Consider the following 13449-nt stretch of genomic DNA (forward strand, 5'->3'; position numbering starts at 1 on the left):
CCGGGCTCTCGCTCGGACGCCTTCCTCATGGCATGGAAAGACCATCTGTTCTACGCCTTTCCCCCATTCCCGCTGGTCCACAGGGTGCTACTCAAGATCCGCAGGGACCATGCACGGGTAATTCTAGTCGCTCCTGCTTGGCCGAGACAGCACTGGTACACCACACTTCTAGAGCTGTCAGTACAGAGGCCGATCACGCTCCCCTTGAGTCCGGATCTCATCTCTCAGGACCACGGCCGGCTGTGTCACCCCGACCTGCAGTCGCTCCACCTCACGGCGTGGATGCTTCATGGTTGAGTCGCTCAGAGCGGCAATGCTCGCAGGCCGTCCAACAGGTCCTGCTGGGAAGTAGAAAGCCCTCTACGCGGACCACTTATTTAGCCAAGTGGAAGAGGTTCTCCTGCTGGTGTGAGCAACGAGCTACGTCTCCCTCGCAGGCTCCTATCCCCTTGATACTGGAATACCTCCTGTCCCTCAGACAGCAAGGCTTGGCGACATCCTCAATTAGGGTTCACCTCGCCGCTATTTCCGCTTTCCACCCAGGGGAACTCACGTCCTCGGTCTTCTCGAACCCGATGGTCGTTAGATTCCTCAAGGGCTTAGACCGGCTATACCCACAGCAGCGACAGCTGGTTCCAACGTGGGACCTCAACCTCGTCCTCTCCAGGCTCACAGGGCCTCCGTTTGAACCATTGGCTACCTGCTCGCTCCTGTACTTATCTTGGAAGACAGCCTTCCTGGTAGCCATCACCTCAGCACGGCGCGTCTCGGAACTCAGGGCGCTGACATCCGAGCCCCCATACACGGTGTTCCATAAGGACAAGGTGCAGCTTCGCCCCCATCCTGCCTTTCTGCCAAAGGTGGTGTCACCTTTCCACGTGAACCAGGATATTTTCCTCCCGGTCTTCCATCCGAAACCACACGCTACTCGTCAAGACCAGCGTTTACACTCTTTGGACGTACGCAGGGCCCTGGCTTTCTATATTGACCGTACAAAGCCATTTAGGAAGACGACGCAACTCTTCGTTGCGGTGGCCGACCGGATGAAAGGCTCACCGGTCTCTTCACAGTGCCTGTCCACTTGGATCACGTCCTGTATTCGTGCTTGCTACGACCTGGCCGGTGTACCGACGCCACGCCTCACCGCTCATTCCACGAGGGCCCAGGCCTCCTCGACTGCCTTTCTGGCTCAAGTACCAATCCAGGACATTTGTAAAGCTGCAGTGTGGTCATCGGTCCACACATTTGCTACTCACTATGCGCTGGTGCAACAATCCAGAGACGACGCTGCTTTCGGGTCAGCGGTTCTGCACACAGCAATGTCTCACTCCGACCCCGCCACCTAGGTGGAGCTTGGGAGTCACCTAACTGGAATGGATATGAGCAAGCACTCGAAGAAGAAAAGACGGTTACTCACCGTTGTAACTGTTGTTCTTCGAGATGTGTTGCTCATATCCATTCCAAACCCACCCCCCTTCCCCACTGTCGGAGTAGCCGGCAAGAAGGAACTGAGGGGGCGCTGGGTCGGCTGGGGTATATATCCAGCGCCATAACGGCGCCACTCTAGGGGGCTCCACAGCCGACCCACCGGGTGTTGCTAGGGTAAAAATCTTCCGACGATCGTGCACGCGGCGCGCACACACCTAACTGGAATGGATATGAGCAACACATCTCGAAGAACAACAGTTACAACGGTGAGTAACCGTCTTTTCCTACAGCCAAATTCAGGCCTGGTGGAAGCAGGTTAAACTTCACTGACTTCACCGGCACTTCTGTTGGAGTTGCACCCAGTTACACCAGTTCTGATATGGCCCATTAACTCAGAGGAATAATAATAATGATGGATCATGAGAGTGTAAATCCCACCATCACTTGTTGCTTTAAATGTTGCTCTTACATTTATATTCTCTAGGTCCATGAAACACACAAACCACTTAATACAAAAACAACTTTAAAAAGTGGGCATTTATTTCTTCAAGCTCTTCTTTTTATATGTGATTTGTTGCTGAACCAGGTCTGTGCTGTTTAGTTTCTTTCCAGGCTCCAATTTTTCATGTCGATAGAATGATTTTTAACTGTGTCTCAGCAGAGAGCAGTGGAAATCCACTTCTTTCCTATTCATTGTTGTTAGACAAAGCATAAAATAAGAATCAGAAAACAGAAATACAAATTATGACATCAGAAAGCTAGACTTATATTCTAGATCCAGAGTAACACCTATGACAGCAATAGAATTGCCCTCCCTAAGGCAACGCATAATGCCTTGTTAAATCTGTATTGTGAGTTGAAGTGTCTGTGTGTGCGGCTGTGGTAATCATTTCTGTATCTATTGCAACTTTGTTATTATTTGTTTAATACAAATAGTACTGTGGTGGAGCCCAGGAGCTCCAGTCATGGACGAGGACTCGACTGTGCTAGGCACAATACAAATACAGACCAAAAAGATAGCCCCTGCCCATAGAGATTACTATCTCAGACTTTACCGATTGTACTTTCTTTTCTCCACAGCCCTCAACACAGCAAGATGTGAGAAATTACAAAAAGAGAAGGAGGAACTGGAGAGAAGGTTTGAGGAGGAGGTGAGGAAGCTGCATTGGCAACAGCAAGAAGAGCTGCGTGCCCTTGAGGAGAGGTTGCAGTTACAGTACAGGGGCGAAATGGACCTCTTGCAAGAGGAACACAGACTTCAACTTGTGAGGATCAAGTGTCAGCACCAAGAACAGGTCAGCCATAAGTTATTCATGTTAGGGGGATAGAGCAATGCAATTACAGTGCAGGTTACTGTCCAGCTGAATGTTGTGACCTTCTCCAGTATGAAGACATTGTAACAAGCTGATAACTAGTAGAAGATCCAAGTTTCTTACCCTTCCTAGTCTAAAGAAAAGCACATACTTCTGACTGTACAATGCCTTTCATTCACACATCCTAAAGTGCTTTACAGGTAACTCACTTGTGCGGTACCAAATATAAATATTGGGCCCCGTCCACCACCCTTACTCACAATGAGCAGTACTGTACCCCATTGAGTTGACTGAATCTACATGTTAAGTAAGATACTTCTCAACGCAAATAAGGGCAGCAGAAGCTTGCCCAGTTATATTTCAAATTACAGATAAAGTGGGGCAGAGCGGTGAAGTGACTTACCCAACGGCACATGTTTTGTCAACGACACAGGATAAAATCCAGGTTTCCTGACTTCTGTTGTTCAACCATTAGACATTATTGCCTCTAACTGAGCACATAACTTTGACTATGAGCCTCAAGTATTTCTCCTGCTTTTCTTTCCTAAATAAATGGGATTACATAGCATATAGTATTTTTAGCCTTATTTTTTAATAAGTTAACTGCATAGCCATTTTAACTCACATATGGGCCTACTACTGTACTCGTGTGTAGACCGTGGTAGAATCGGACGTGCTAGCAGGATGCTCTGCTGTGGTTTATGGAAATGACTCCTTCCATTGACTTTGATTAATTATTCATATTGCACACAATTAACAATTGACATGGTTAAAAAGATTTCAGCCCTGACAGACTTTATCCAAAGACTAAAGGCAAATCGACACTACAGCGCTACATCGGCACAGCTGCACCACTGTAGCCCGTCTGGTGAAGACACGCTAGGCCGACGGGAGAGCGCTCGCCTGTCGGCATAATTACTCCACCTCAGCAAGAAACAGAAGCTATGTTTGCGGGAGAGTCTCCCACCGACACAGCGCTGGCATGGACAGCGCAAAACTTGTGTCTCTTGGGGGGAAGCTTTTTCGCACCCCTAACAACATACGTTAAATGGACTTAAGCGGTAGTGTAGACCTGCCCTAACCAACACTATTCATGGAAGGCTCTTCTCATTGTAATTTCTATATCGTCATCATGTCTGGGTGGAATCTAACCCTGAAACCTAAGAGACAGACTAGTCCTGTTGCCTGCAGGGTCTCGTGGGTGAAATTTCACATAGGGCTGCATGTACAGTACTTGGATTCTCTAATATGTATCTCATAGTTTCGTGTTTGGAGCAAAAGCCTGGGACTCAGAATTCCAGGGTGCTAGTCTTGGCTTTGCCTCTGAAACACTGAGTGATCTTGGGAAAGTCACCTAACTTTTCTGGCCCTGATCCTTGTACCTTGTGTAGTTGTTTGCAATTGTGTGAGGTGAATGTAAAGCACTAATCAATCAGAACGACCCTGACTTTGAACAACAGTAAATGACTGCATAGTGGTGCAAGACATGAGAATGAGACCCAATGTCTCTGAGTTCATCTGTCTGTGAAATGGGTAGGATATTATTCACCTTCTGTACCTCGTGTGTGGTAAAACACTTTGAGATCCTGGGAAGAGAGTACGAGTACAAAGTGGGGAGATGATGATTTTATTTTTATCAAATGGTTCCTTATAGAGGCTCAGAGTGTTGGCCTGGAAGAGATGGGGTGCTGCACCATGTTATGTTGATATCTACTGTCCTGTCATCTGGATGGTACGCAGAGGAGGAAAATGGTGGAAAACGTGCATCTAAGACTCACAACCAGAGGGGCTGACACTAGAGTTGTCAGGACTAGAATTGGGCAGGAAACAGTCTTCCCGTCCTGCGAAAATTGTTAAGATTTCAAAGCATTGGGTTGAAACTGAGACCTTCCAAAATTAGGGAGAAAGAGAGAGCGAGCCATCCTAAAATAGCCTATAGCCCAGTGACTAGGGCATGCCCTTGGGACGTGGGTGACACAAGATCCTGCTCTGAATCCCAGCTAGCTCTAGCCAGGATAACTGCATAGCCACAAGCTCTCCAGTGTAGCTTAACGCTGAAAAGGAAGCTTTTTGTCTGAGAATGCACATAGAGATATCCGTCTTCCTCCGTTTCTAGCCTGAAGGTGTCCATGCACATGTTGTTTATTTTTTTTCCCCTCACAGTCAATGAACTGCTAATCTCTTATGGCAGATTCTAGTTAATGTCTTTATCAAGGATGTTTTCCTTCCGTCTCCTATGTAAGGTTTGATTCCTTTGTGGCGGGGATGGGAGTGCTCTCGCTGGGGTTTGACCATTCTGAACTGCTAAATCCTTTTATAGTTATTGATCTTAAATCCTTCCCAATTGTGCTGTTTTACCCAATGCTTTTGTCTGAGTATTGATTTCCTAGTATGTGGTGGGAAGTGTTGTGAAAGTTTGAGTCAAAAGCTCTTTGTGTTTTAAGCTAGAGCGTTTCCTTTCTTCGCTCTTAATCTTTTACCATCTATATTGAACCATACTTCGTGTTGTTTTTACCCCTTTTATGTTGAGTCATTTTTGTTGGTTAAAGATGTCTTGTTGTGAAGTCTATGTACTATCAGACATTACTGATTGTTTGGGAACTCATAGGTGAGGTTTTCAATTGCTGAGGATTTAAGCTTTGGGTTTTTTGTTTTTTATTTCTTTGTTTTCTTGGCAGTGCTGTGTTTCTATTTATTTCTTGGGCGGCTCTTAGAGATATTGGGCAGGATGGTGCTTTGCTCTTACTCTAGTTATAAAATAAGCTGACTCAGGTCAGACAGGTTGTGCTGGGATTGGATTCTTAGCATATTTATCTTGCTCGTTTCCCAGTCTGTTATGGTTTAATCCACCACATTATTACCAGCTGAAGCAATGGGAAGTAAGTCTGTGTCATTCAAGGGTTGCAGTGTCCCATACAAAAATATGAATTAGTCTTCAGGGCTGGTCAGTCCAACACTAAGTTAAATCAAGATTTTTTTTAAATCCAAAGTAAAGTTGTGTTCCAGGTTTTCAAACATTTTCCTAACAATCTTACCCATGTACAGCACTCTCCAGCTCATTACACTTCTCCAGTTTGGGCCTCCGCTCAATATTTATTCATTAGTAAATGAATTAATTAATTTCATGGAGGAGAGGTCCATCAATGGTTGTTAGCCAAGATGGTCAAGGTTAGGGTGACCAGACGTCCCATTTTTAAGGGGACAGTCCTATATTTAAGCCCTCCTGCAGGTGTCCCAACTTTTTCTTTAAAAATGGGCAAATTGTCCCGTATTTTCTGTCTCTCCCCTGCCCGCACCCTCCATCAGTACCGGCGAGTCCTGCTGCTGGCCGGATCCCTGATCACCAGCCTCTTGCCCACCAGCGGTGAGGGGGGGCATCCAGTGGCTGACGATGGGGGTGGGTAGTGCAAGGCTGGTGGTGGGACAAAGCTGCAGAGCACGGGGCCAGCTTCTTCCTCTGCTGGTCCTTCAGTGCAGCCCCCGCTGGGTGCCAGCTCTTGGCTAGCAGGGCCCCACCCTCTGTCCCATTTCCGGACGGCACTGGCTGCACGCTGCGGTGGCTGGTGAGTGTGGGCAGGCACCAGGCGGCGGCCAGTTACGTGTCGCCTCTGCTGCCCACCCGTCGGTCCTTTACGTCCTCCCCTCTCGCTGTCCTCTCCCTGCTTTGCCCCTTCACCCCCCAGCCCAGCTGCTCCTCCATATCCCCCCCGGCGGGATGCATCCCGCTCCCAGCGCTGCACAGGGAACCAGCCCTGGTCAGAGCACTCAGCTCACCAACAGCCTGGCCGGCAGGCTCCTTCCTTCCCCCACTGCCTCTGGCTGGGCTGGTACCCTGGGAAAGCCAAAGACCCTCCGACCCGGGGCGCTGGCCAGGAGGAGTTGAGCCCTGTATGTGCCAAAGCCACGCACAGCACTTGACACGGGGAAGCCTCTCCACCCCTCAGCTAAGCTCTGGAGTGGTGGGGGTGGGGGGATTTCCAGCCTATTCACGCCCCAACCCTGCAGGCTCCACAGCAGCACCCCAGGCAGGGGCGTAGCACCCTCTTCACCTGCGCCCCGTCCCCTAGGCACCCTCCTCTGCTGAGCCACCTCTCTGGCCGGGTTCGCTGAAGCCACTGCAGTCAGGTTCCCTGGGCCCTGGTGCACAATGCATCATTAGGGTTTAACCCCTTCCTGCCCGCACTGTAGTGAAGGGACAGAAGGCAGCTGGGTTATGTCGGTGGCCAGCAGCAGCCTGGAGGTGTTAGCTGCCTTTGACACTGTGTGGGCAGGAAGGGACAAGCTGCTTCGGGGGGAGGAGAGATGAGATCTGCAAAGAGACGGGTCAGGTTATCCCTCCTCTCCCCCCGCCCACCCGCATCTGGAAGCAGCTCCCATCCCTTCCCTCCCACACAGTGTCGAAAGGCTGCTCCTGGCCACATTCTGGTTTGAACCCTGGCTGAAATCTGGGGAGGGAGGCATGTGACCCGGCGTGCCCCCCCACGCGTTGCCTCAGGAAGATGCGGCACCAGGTTCCAGGAGAGGCGAGCCCATCCCAGAGGTCCAGCCAGGCATGGAGGGCAGAGAGCACCGGACAGGGAGGATCAGGTCGGTCGGTCACCCACCCCCACCCATGTGAGAGAGGTGTATGAGAGTGAGGTGTGTGTCGCCTCTCCCCGTGTGAACCCTAAAGCCTTAACGATAAGAAGGTAAATAAAAAGAATCCGAGTACGCAGTATTTCGTTTTAACAGGGGCTCAGTCAACTTGATGTTAATTTGAATGTTTGTACTGCATAGTTCTCATTGATTGCCATTGAACTCGCTTGAATACAAGTAATTTTACCAGGTGTCCCGTATTCAGCATAGGAAATATGGTCACCCTAGTCAAGGTTGCAACCCCATGGGCTGAGTGTCCCTAAGGGTACGTCTACACTACCAGCTGGATCGGCGGGTAGTGATCGATCTATCAGGGATCGATTTATCACGTCTCGTCTAGACGCGATAAATCGATCCCCGAACGCACTCCCCGTCAACTCCGGAACTCCACCGCTGCGAGAGGCAGAAGCGGAGTCGACGGGGGAGCGGCGGCCGTAGATCCTGCGCCGCGAGGACGCGGAGTAAGTCAATCTAAGTCGATCTAAGATACGTCGACTTCAGCTATGCTATTCTCGTAGGTGAAGTTGCGTATCTTAGATCGATCTCCCCCTCCCCCTAGTGTAGACCAGGCCTATGCCTCTGACCGCTAGAAGCTGGGACTGGATGACAGGGGATGGATCACTCGACAGTTGTCCTCTTCTGTTCACTCCCTCTGAAGCATTTGGCATTGGCCACTGTCAGAAGACAGGTCTTCTGAACCACTGGTCTGGCCCCACATGGCCATTCTTATGTTCTTACGCCTTATAACTCTTTTGGGAGGTAGTTGTTACAGATAGAAAAACGAGGTTAGGTGACTTTGTCAAGTTTAACGAGTGAATCAGTGGTAGAGCTAAGTTTAGAACCCAGGAGACCTGATTCCATGTGCGAAAGAATCTACCTACTATGAAAAGTGGCAGAGGAGGCTACACTGGAAGAACAAAGGGAGCCAGAAGGAAAATGGGTATGGAGTCAGAAATGTAGGCTGGGCAAAATCCATGGAGAAGTTTTTGAAAACTAGCTTTTTGGCTTTATTGAGAAGGAACCTGCCAGTGAAGCTGGTGAAGAAAGGAACTCTGCCTCCTGTTTCCTAGATCTCAGAAGATTAGGGATTTAGCATAGTCATTCCAATGCAGTGGTGTTCATACGTAAGGCATGAATAAAGATTTAAGCAAGTACAAGGTAAATAATTCTGGCAGTGCTTCAGAGGTGGTGATAGGCTGACATACAAACAAATAGAATATACATACCAGGGGAAGGGGCTGATGGTATTCATACACCAGTACCAGCTCACTAAGCCACCCAGCCCTCTACTCACTCACTCTTTAGATCTCATCTTAGCAACTAAATCCCACTTTGTTTTATGAATAATTCTTAACCATAGCACTGTCTCTTCTCATGTTATCATCAAGACAAGTTTGTATAATTTCAAATTCCAAACTAAATGTATATTTTTCATTCTAAATTTAAATCTTATCTAATTTAATTAGCAATTTGGCAGCTGATGTCTGAGCTAACTTTGATATTTTGAATGATTAAATGTAGTAAAACATTTATTCTTATCCACACTAGTTCTGTGGCTCTGTCTTTGTTCTTTAATCTAACATTAAGTGTAAATAAAACAGCTGTGTGCATGAAGCAACTTCACAGTGAACAGCTGTTTCACTATAAAAATACAATTGTTTGATACACCACATTACAAAACAATGCAAGAGAATATGTTTGATTAGGGAATGTGATCATTATAACTCACAAAGCCCAGAAGAGCAAGTGACTTATATAGTCCTTTATCTGTGGCAATCAGAAGATTACTCTGACGGAGGCTGGTGGGCCCCGGAAATTGGAAGTGGGATACAGATCTTTTCAGCATTAGGTCATTGGGTCAATAGTGGCAAGGACTCATTGCCATCCGATGGTTTTTCATTAGCCTGTTATGATGTGAGTTGATGGTGGTACTAGTCCATTTCCATTAGGACAATTGTCCAAATCAACAGAAACCACCATCGCAAGTGGTACTACACGGCACCATTGTAGACTAAGGTTTGAACAAGCCTGGAGACCAAACAAAGAGGCAGTTTCTCCTGCTCCAGGTTAGAATGATTTGGAGAAGCTTGTCTTGTCACAGCTGGTGATGTGTCTGTTCCATAGAGATGCCAGGTGCATCAGTCTCCAGGAGTGCCAACCTGGCACCTTTCAAGAACACTAACTGCACTCAAAATGTAAAGTGCGGGGGAAACCACCGGTAAAAGAGATTGAAATGATTCCAGAGTCTCATGTGGTAGATTAATTGTATGATCAGCGCTGTCACAAGAAACAATGTAGCTGTAGAATCCTTGCCATAGTTAATCAGAATGAGATGGTGATTATTTGTCACCGGACATGTATGTATGAATATTCAAAAGGTTGAGGCTGTTTTACTTGATTTTTTTATGAGCATTGTGTTTCGATAACAGATACATGGCACAATCCCATCATATTTGACTTGATGCACATCTCTGGTGCTAAGAATGAATCTCAGCTAAATTAAGAGGTCTTGATCCTACGTGATTTATTCAGACAAAACTCCCATTGGTCTTATTTATATATATTTATTCTTTATTGTCTTTATCATATCAAAAATAAACCAGTGTGTGATCCACCAATGGGAGCTGAAGAATAAAGTGCACTTTGTTGAACCACTTTTTTTAATATATTCACCTCCTTGCCTATTCAGCCACTGGATTGGCCTAATATTGCAGTCAAGTAATTCTATATTCTCACTCCTGGGTCTCATGGCCATAACAAGAAAAATTTGGAATCTGGCTATATCTTATCCACACGCCCTATAATAAAAGATGTGAAGGAACGATCCATTGATGCTCCTTACACAAAACCAACGGGTGTGTTATCTGCATGTAGGCAGTGGAAAGGTTTCCTATATATTATCATGTAGCTTTTGTCATTGTTGTTTGCATCAGTAAGTTACTGCACTGACTGAAACAACAGGAAAGCTCTCAGTCATCAGTAAGAGAAGACGAAGGGAAACTTGCTGATTTCAGTGGCATCTCAATGATTTATTTCTGCACCAACTTGAAAATGCTTGTGCGTATATTAACAAAGGGTATCACTGACTTACTGGGATTGGATTAATAAGCATATGAGCATTTTAGCTGGGAATAGGAGTTTGTAATGATGATTCTCTAAATAATTATTGTTCAATTTTATATTTGCCGATAGCTATTATTTTCATTGTTTTTCTATAAATAAATGCTAAATCTTTTTGGCATCTTCCATTGAGGTTAACTCAAGGTCTTAAAATAAAAATAATTGTAGTAGAATACTATGAAGGGCAATAAACCCAGGATATCTTGGAATTGGGTCTGTTTATCAGATCATACGGGAGAGTCTGGTTTGTTAATAGCATTTCAGTTTATGGGCTGCTGAAGTTTCTGAACACATAAATGGCCTTGACAAATGAAAGGTTTTCAGCCTGTGTTTTTTTTTTTTTAATACCACTGTTGTTACCATTAAGTTGCAAGAGCAGCATGCAGTGCCCACATCCCATCACTCGCGGAGTCATAACACACTTTCTGCAATTAATCATTACACTTGATAACATAAGAACTGTTGCACTCAATCCGCGTCATCTGTAACTTTCCAAGGCCCTGGTGTTTTCTGATAGTTCCTCCTGTTGGTGCTCCATAGCACTAATATTTTTCTGTCCATAACTTCATTTTGTTGTCTTTTGAACAGGTGGAAGATATTTCAGCCACTCACGAAGCTGCAATGTTAGAGATGGAAAACAATCACACAGTTGCCATTGCAGTACTCCAGGATGATCATGACAACAAAGTTCAAGGTAATCCTGGGACACTTATACATATGGAGCCATCCGAGTCCTAACGTTGGAAGTGCTGTGAGATAGGCTTGAAGCTCCTTAATCCCAATCAGATGATAAAATCGCAGTTGGCTGATAACCCTGGTCCTCTAATTTTGGACTGAATTCTTACTATGTAGTTGCACTGTAGGGAGGTGATAAAGGGAGGAAACAATATTCCACAATGAAACCCTATAAACCTTCATCGGCTGTCTTTGCTGCCAAGAATGAGAGCAGAAAAGCACCTCAGTACATGCATAATGCATAATAGGGGTTGACTAGAAAAGGCAGAACATATGCCTTCCGATCGCTCAGTATACCCCGACATCCATGCCAGAACACAAGAGGACTCCAGTCACTCTTGATGGAAGCATCATTGTTGTAGACATTTAAAATTAGACTGAACCCACTAGTAAATACAGAGCAGGGAATAACTCTGCACTTTAGAGTCAGTGCTGCAATGGGCAGAGGTTTGATTTGGCCAGGTATAAGTTAAGGGCTATTGCTATGGGCGCCAGCATAGTAGAACGGCTGCTCCCCAACACCTCCCCCTTCCTGAGCAGCCAGTATCAAAATGCAAGACATTACGCACACCTTGTCATTGCAGAGAGGCTCCCAGCAGGCACATAGTATCCAGCCCAGTTTAGTCACCGATTCCTCCCCCTCGTTTTGTAAAGCTGCGTGCCAGCTTTTCTGTTACACCAGGGGCTTCGATGAGACTAATGTCATAAGCCTAAACATTACTGGCCAGTTGTAGGGATTTTATACTGATTGATGTGGTGTATAATAGATACCCTACCGTGTGTGCAAATGGTTTTGACCTCTGAATAATGAAAGGACAATTGTTTTTATGGCAGCATGGTTACAGCCTTAAACTAGACATGTTGGTGCTAATGTCGGGCTGGACCCTGCAAGGTGACACCTGCCCTCCACTCCCTGGGGGTTAGTGAGAATTGAGAGGTACTCAGGACCGTGCTCGGTCAGGCCCTTTGTGAAATGAAATGTTAGTTTTAGCTAATTGTCTTAGGCTGTGAAGGATGGTGAGCATTAACTGTGGAGACAAAAGGAAGGAAACGGCTGCTTTGGAGAATGCAGCTGTGACATGATTTAAAATGAAGACCCTGATGCTAATGGTGTTATATATAAGCCCACCAGTGAATAGCATTAAATACCTATAAAGGGAGCTAAAAAAGGAAGAGGTTAGTGCTACAGTGCATTTCAGACAGAAATACTGCATGGGAAGAATCCTTTACTTAGATTGGAAGGAACTGTCATGCTGTAACCAAGCACTGGAATGGGTTACCTAGGGAGGTGGTGGAATTGCTTCCTTAGAGGTTTTTAAGGTCAGGCTTGATAAAGCCCTGGCTGGGATGATTTAGTTGGTGTTGGTCCTGCTTTGAGCAGGGGGTTGGACTAGACCTCCTGAGGTCCCTTCCAACCCTGATATTCTATGATTCTATGAAACTAAGAACAACTTCAGGCCTGATCCCTCAGCTTCCCATAGCTTCACTTGACGGTTCTCTGCACAACTCAGGATTGCACAGTATAAGAAGTCTGTATTATGCCAAATGAGATTCAAATGCATGACTCCCTTTGAAGTCACTGAGAGCTGCATAGGTGCAACTGAGAGCTGAGTTCTGTCTGTACTGGTGATATTCCCAGGTAATGGAGATCCAGAACTTAGGGTAAAAATTTCAAAAATGTCATTGTCTTAGAAGCCTACGTCCCATTGTCAAGAGAGATATAGACACTTAGAAGCCTAAACTTCATTGAAAGTCAATAGGAATTAGGTTTCTGAGACCTGCATTTTAAAGATATGTAGATGTTGCTCCGCTCAGCACTGTAATACCTCTTAGGAACCTAAGTTTCATTTTCAGAAGTGACTGAGGCATTTAGGAACTTAAGTCCCCTTGACTTTCACTTTTGAAAATGAGATTTAAGCTCCAAAATCACTTAGGCCTTGCAGTGCTGAGCAAAGCAACACCTAAATACCTTTTAAAATCTGGGCCTAAATCTCTTTTGAAAATAGACATATGCTTCTTAGTGACTTAGACACACATGAAAATTTTACCCTCAATCCTTTCCTTATTGTTGTATGTCCATGTGATCTGATCAGATAGGCACTTCAGAATAAAACACAAAACACATCAATTTTCTTGTGTGGATTGATATTCAGTGGGTACCGCTCTTTCTTACACACACACACACACACACACACACACACACACACACACACACACA

At 46.0% G+C, this 13449-nt stretch overlaps 1 protein-coding gene across 2 annotated transcripts in view; it reads left to right on the plus strand.

Annotated features, from left to right (window-relative positions):
* The window catches only part of LOC112124026 (microtubule-associated tumor suppressor candidate 2), a 304990-nt gene that overhangs the window by 272867 nt on the left and 18674 nt on the right, over positions 1-13449 (plus strand). For both annotated transcript variants that reach the window (XM_026653527.1, XM_026653528.1), the window contains 2 exons: positions 2509-2723; positions 11085-11190. In XM_026653527.1, coding sequence (XP_026509312.1) covers positions 2509-2723; positions 11085-11190 — 321 coding nt within the window. The remainder of the gene's footprint in view (positions 1-2508; positions 2724-11084; positions 11191-13449) is intronic.

This window comes from Terrapene carolina, unplaced genomic scaffold (genome assembly GCF_002925995.2).
Source record: "Terrapene carolina triunguis isolate 2854851 unplaced genomic scaffold, T_m_triunguis-2.0 Scaffold139, whole genome shotgun sequence".
NCBI classification, from domain to species: domain Eukaryota; kingdom Metazoa; phylum Chordata; order Testudines; family Emydidae; genus Terrapene; species Terrapene triunguis.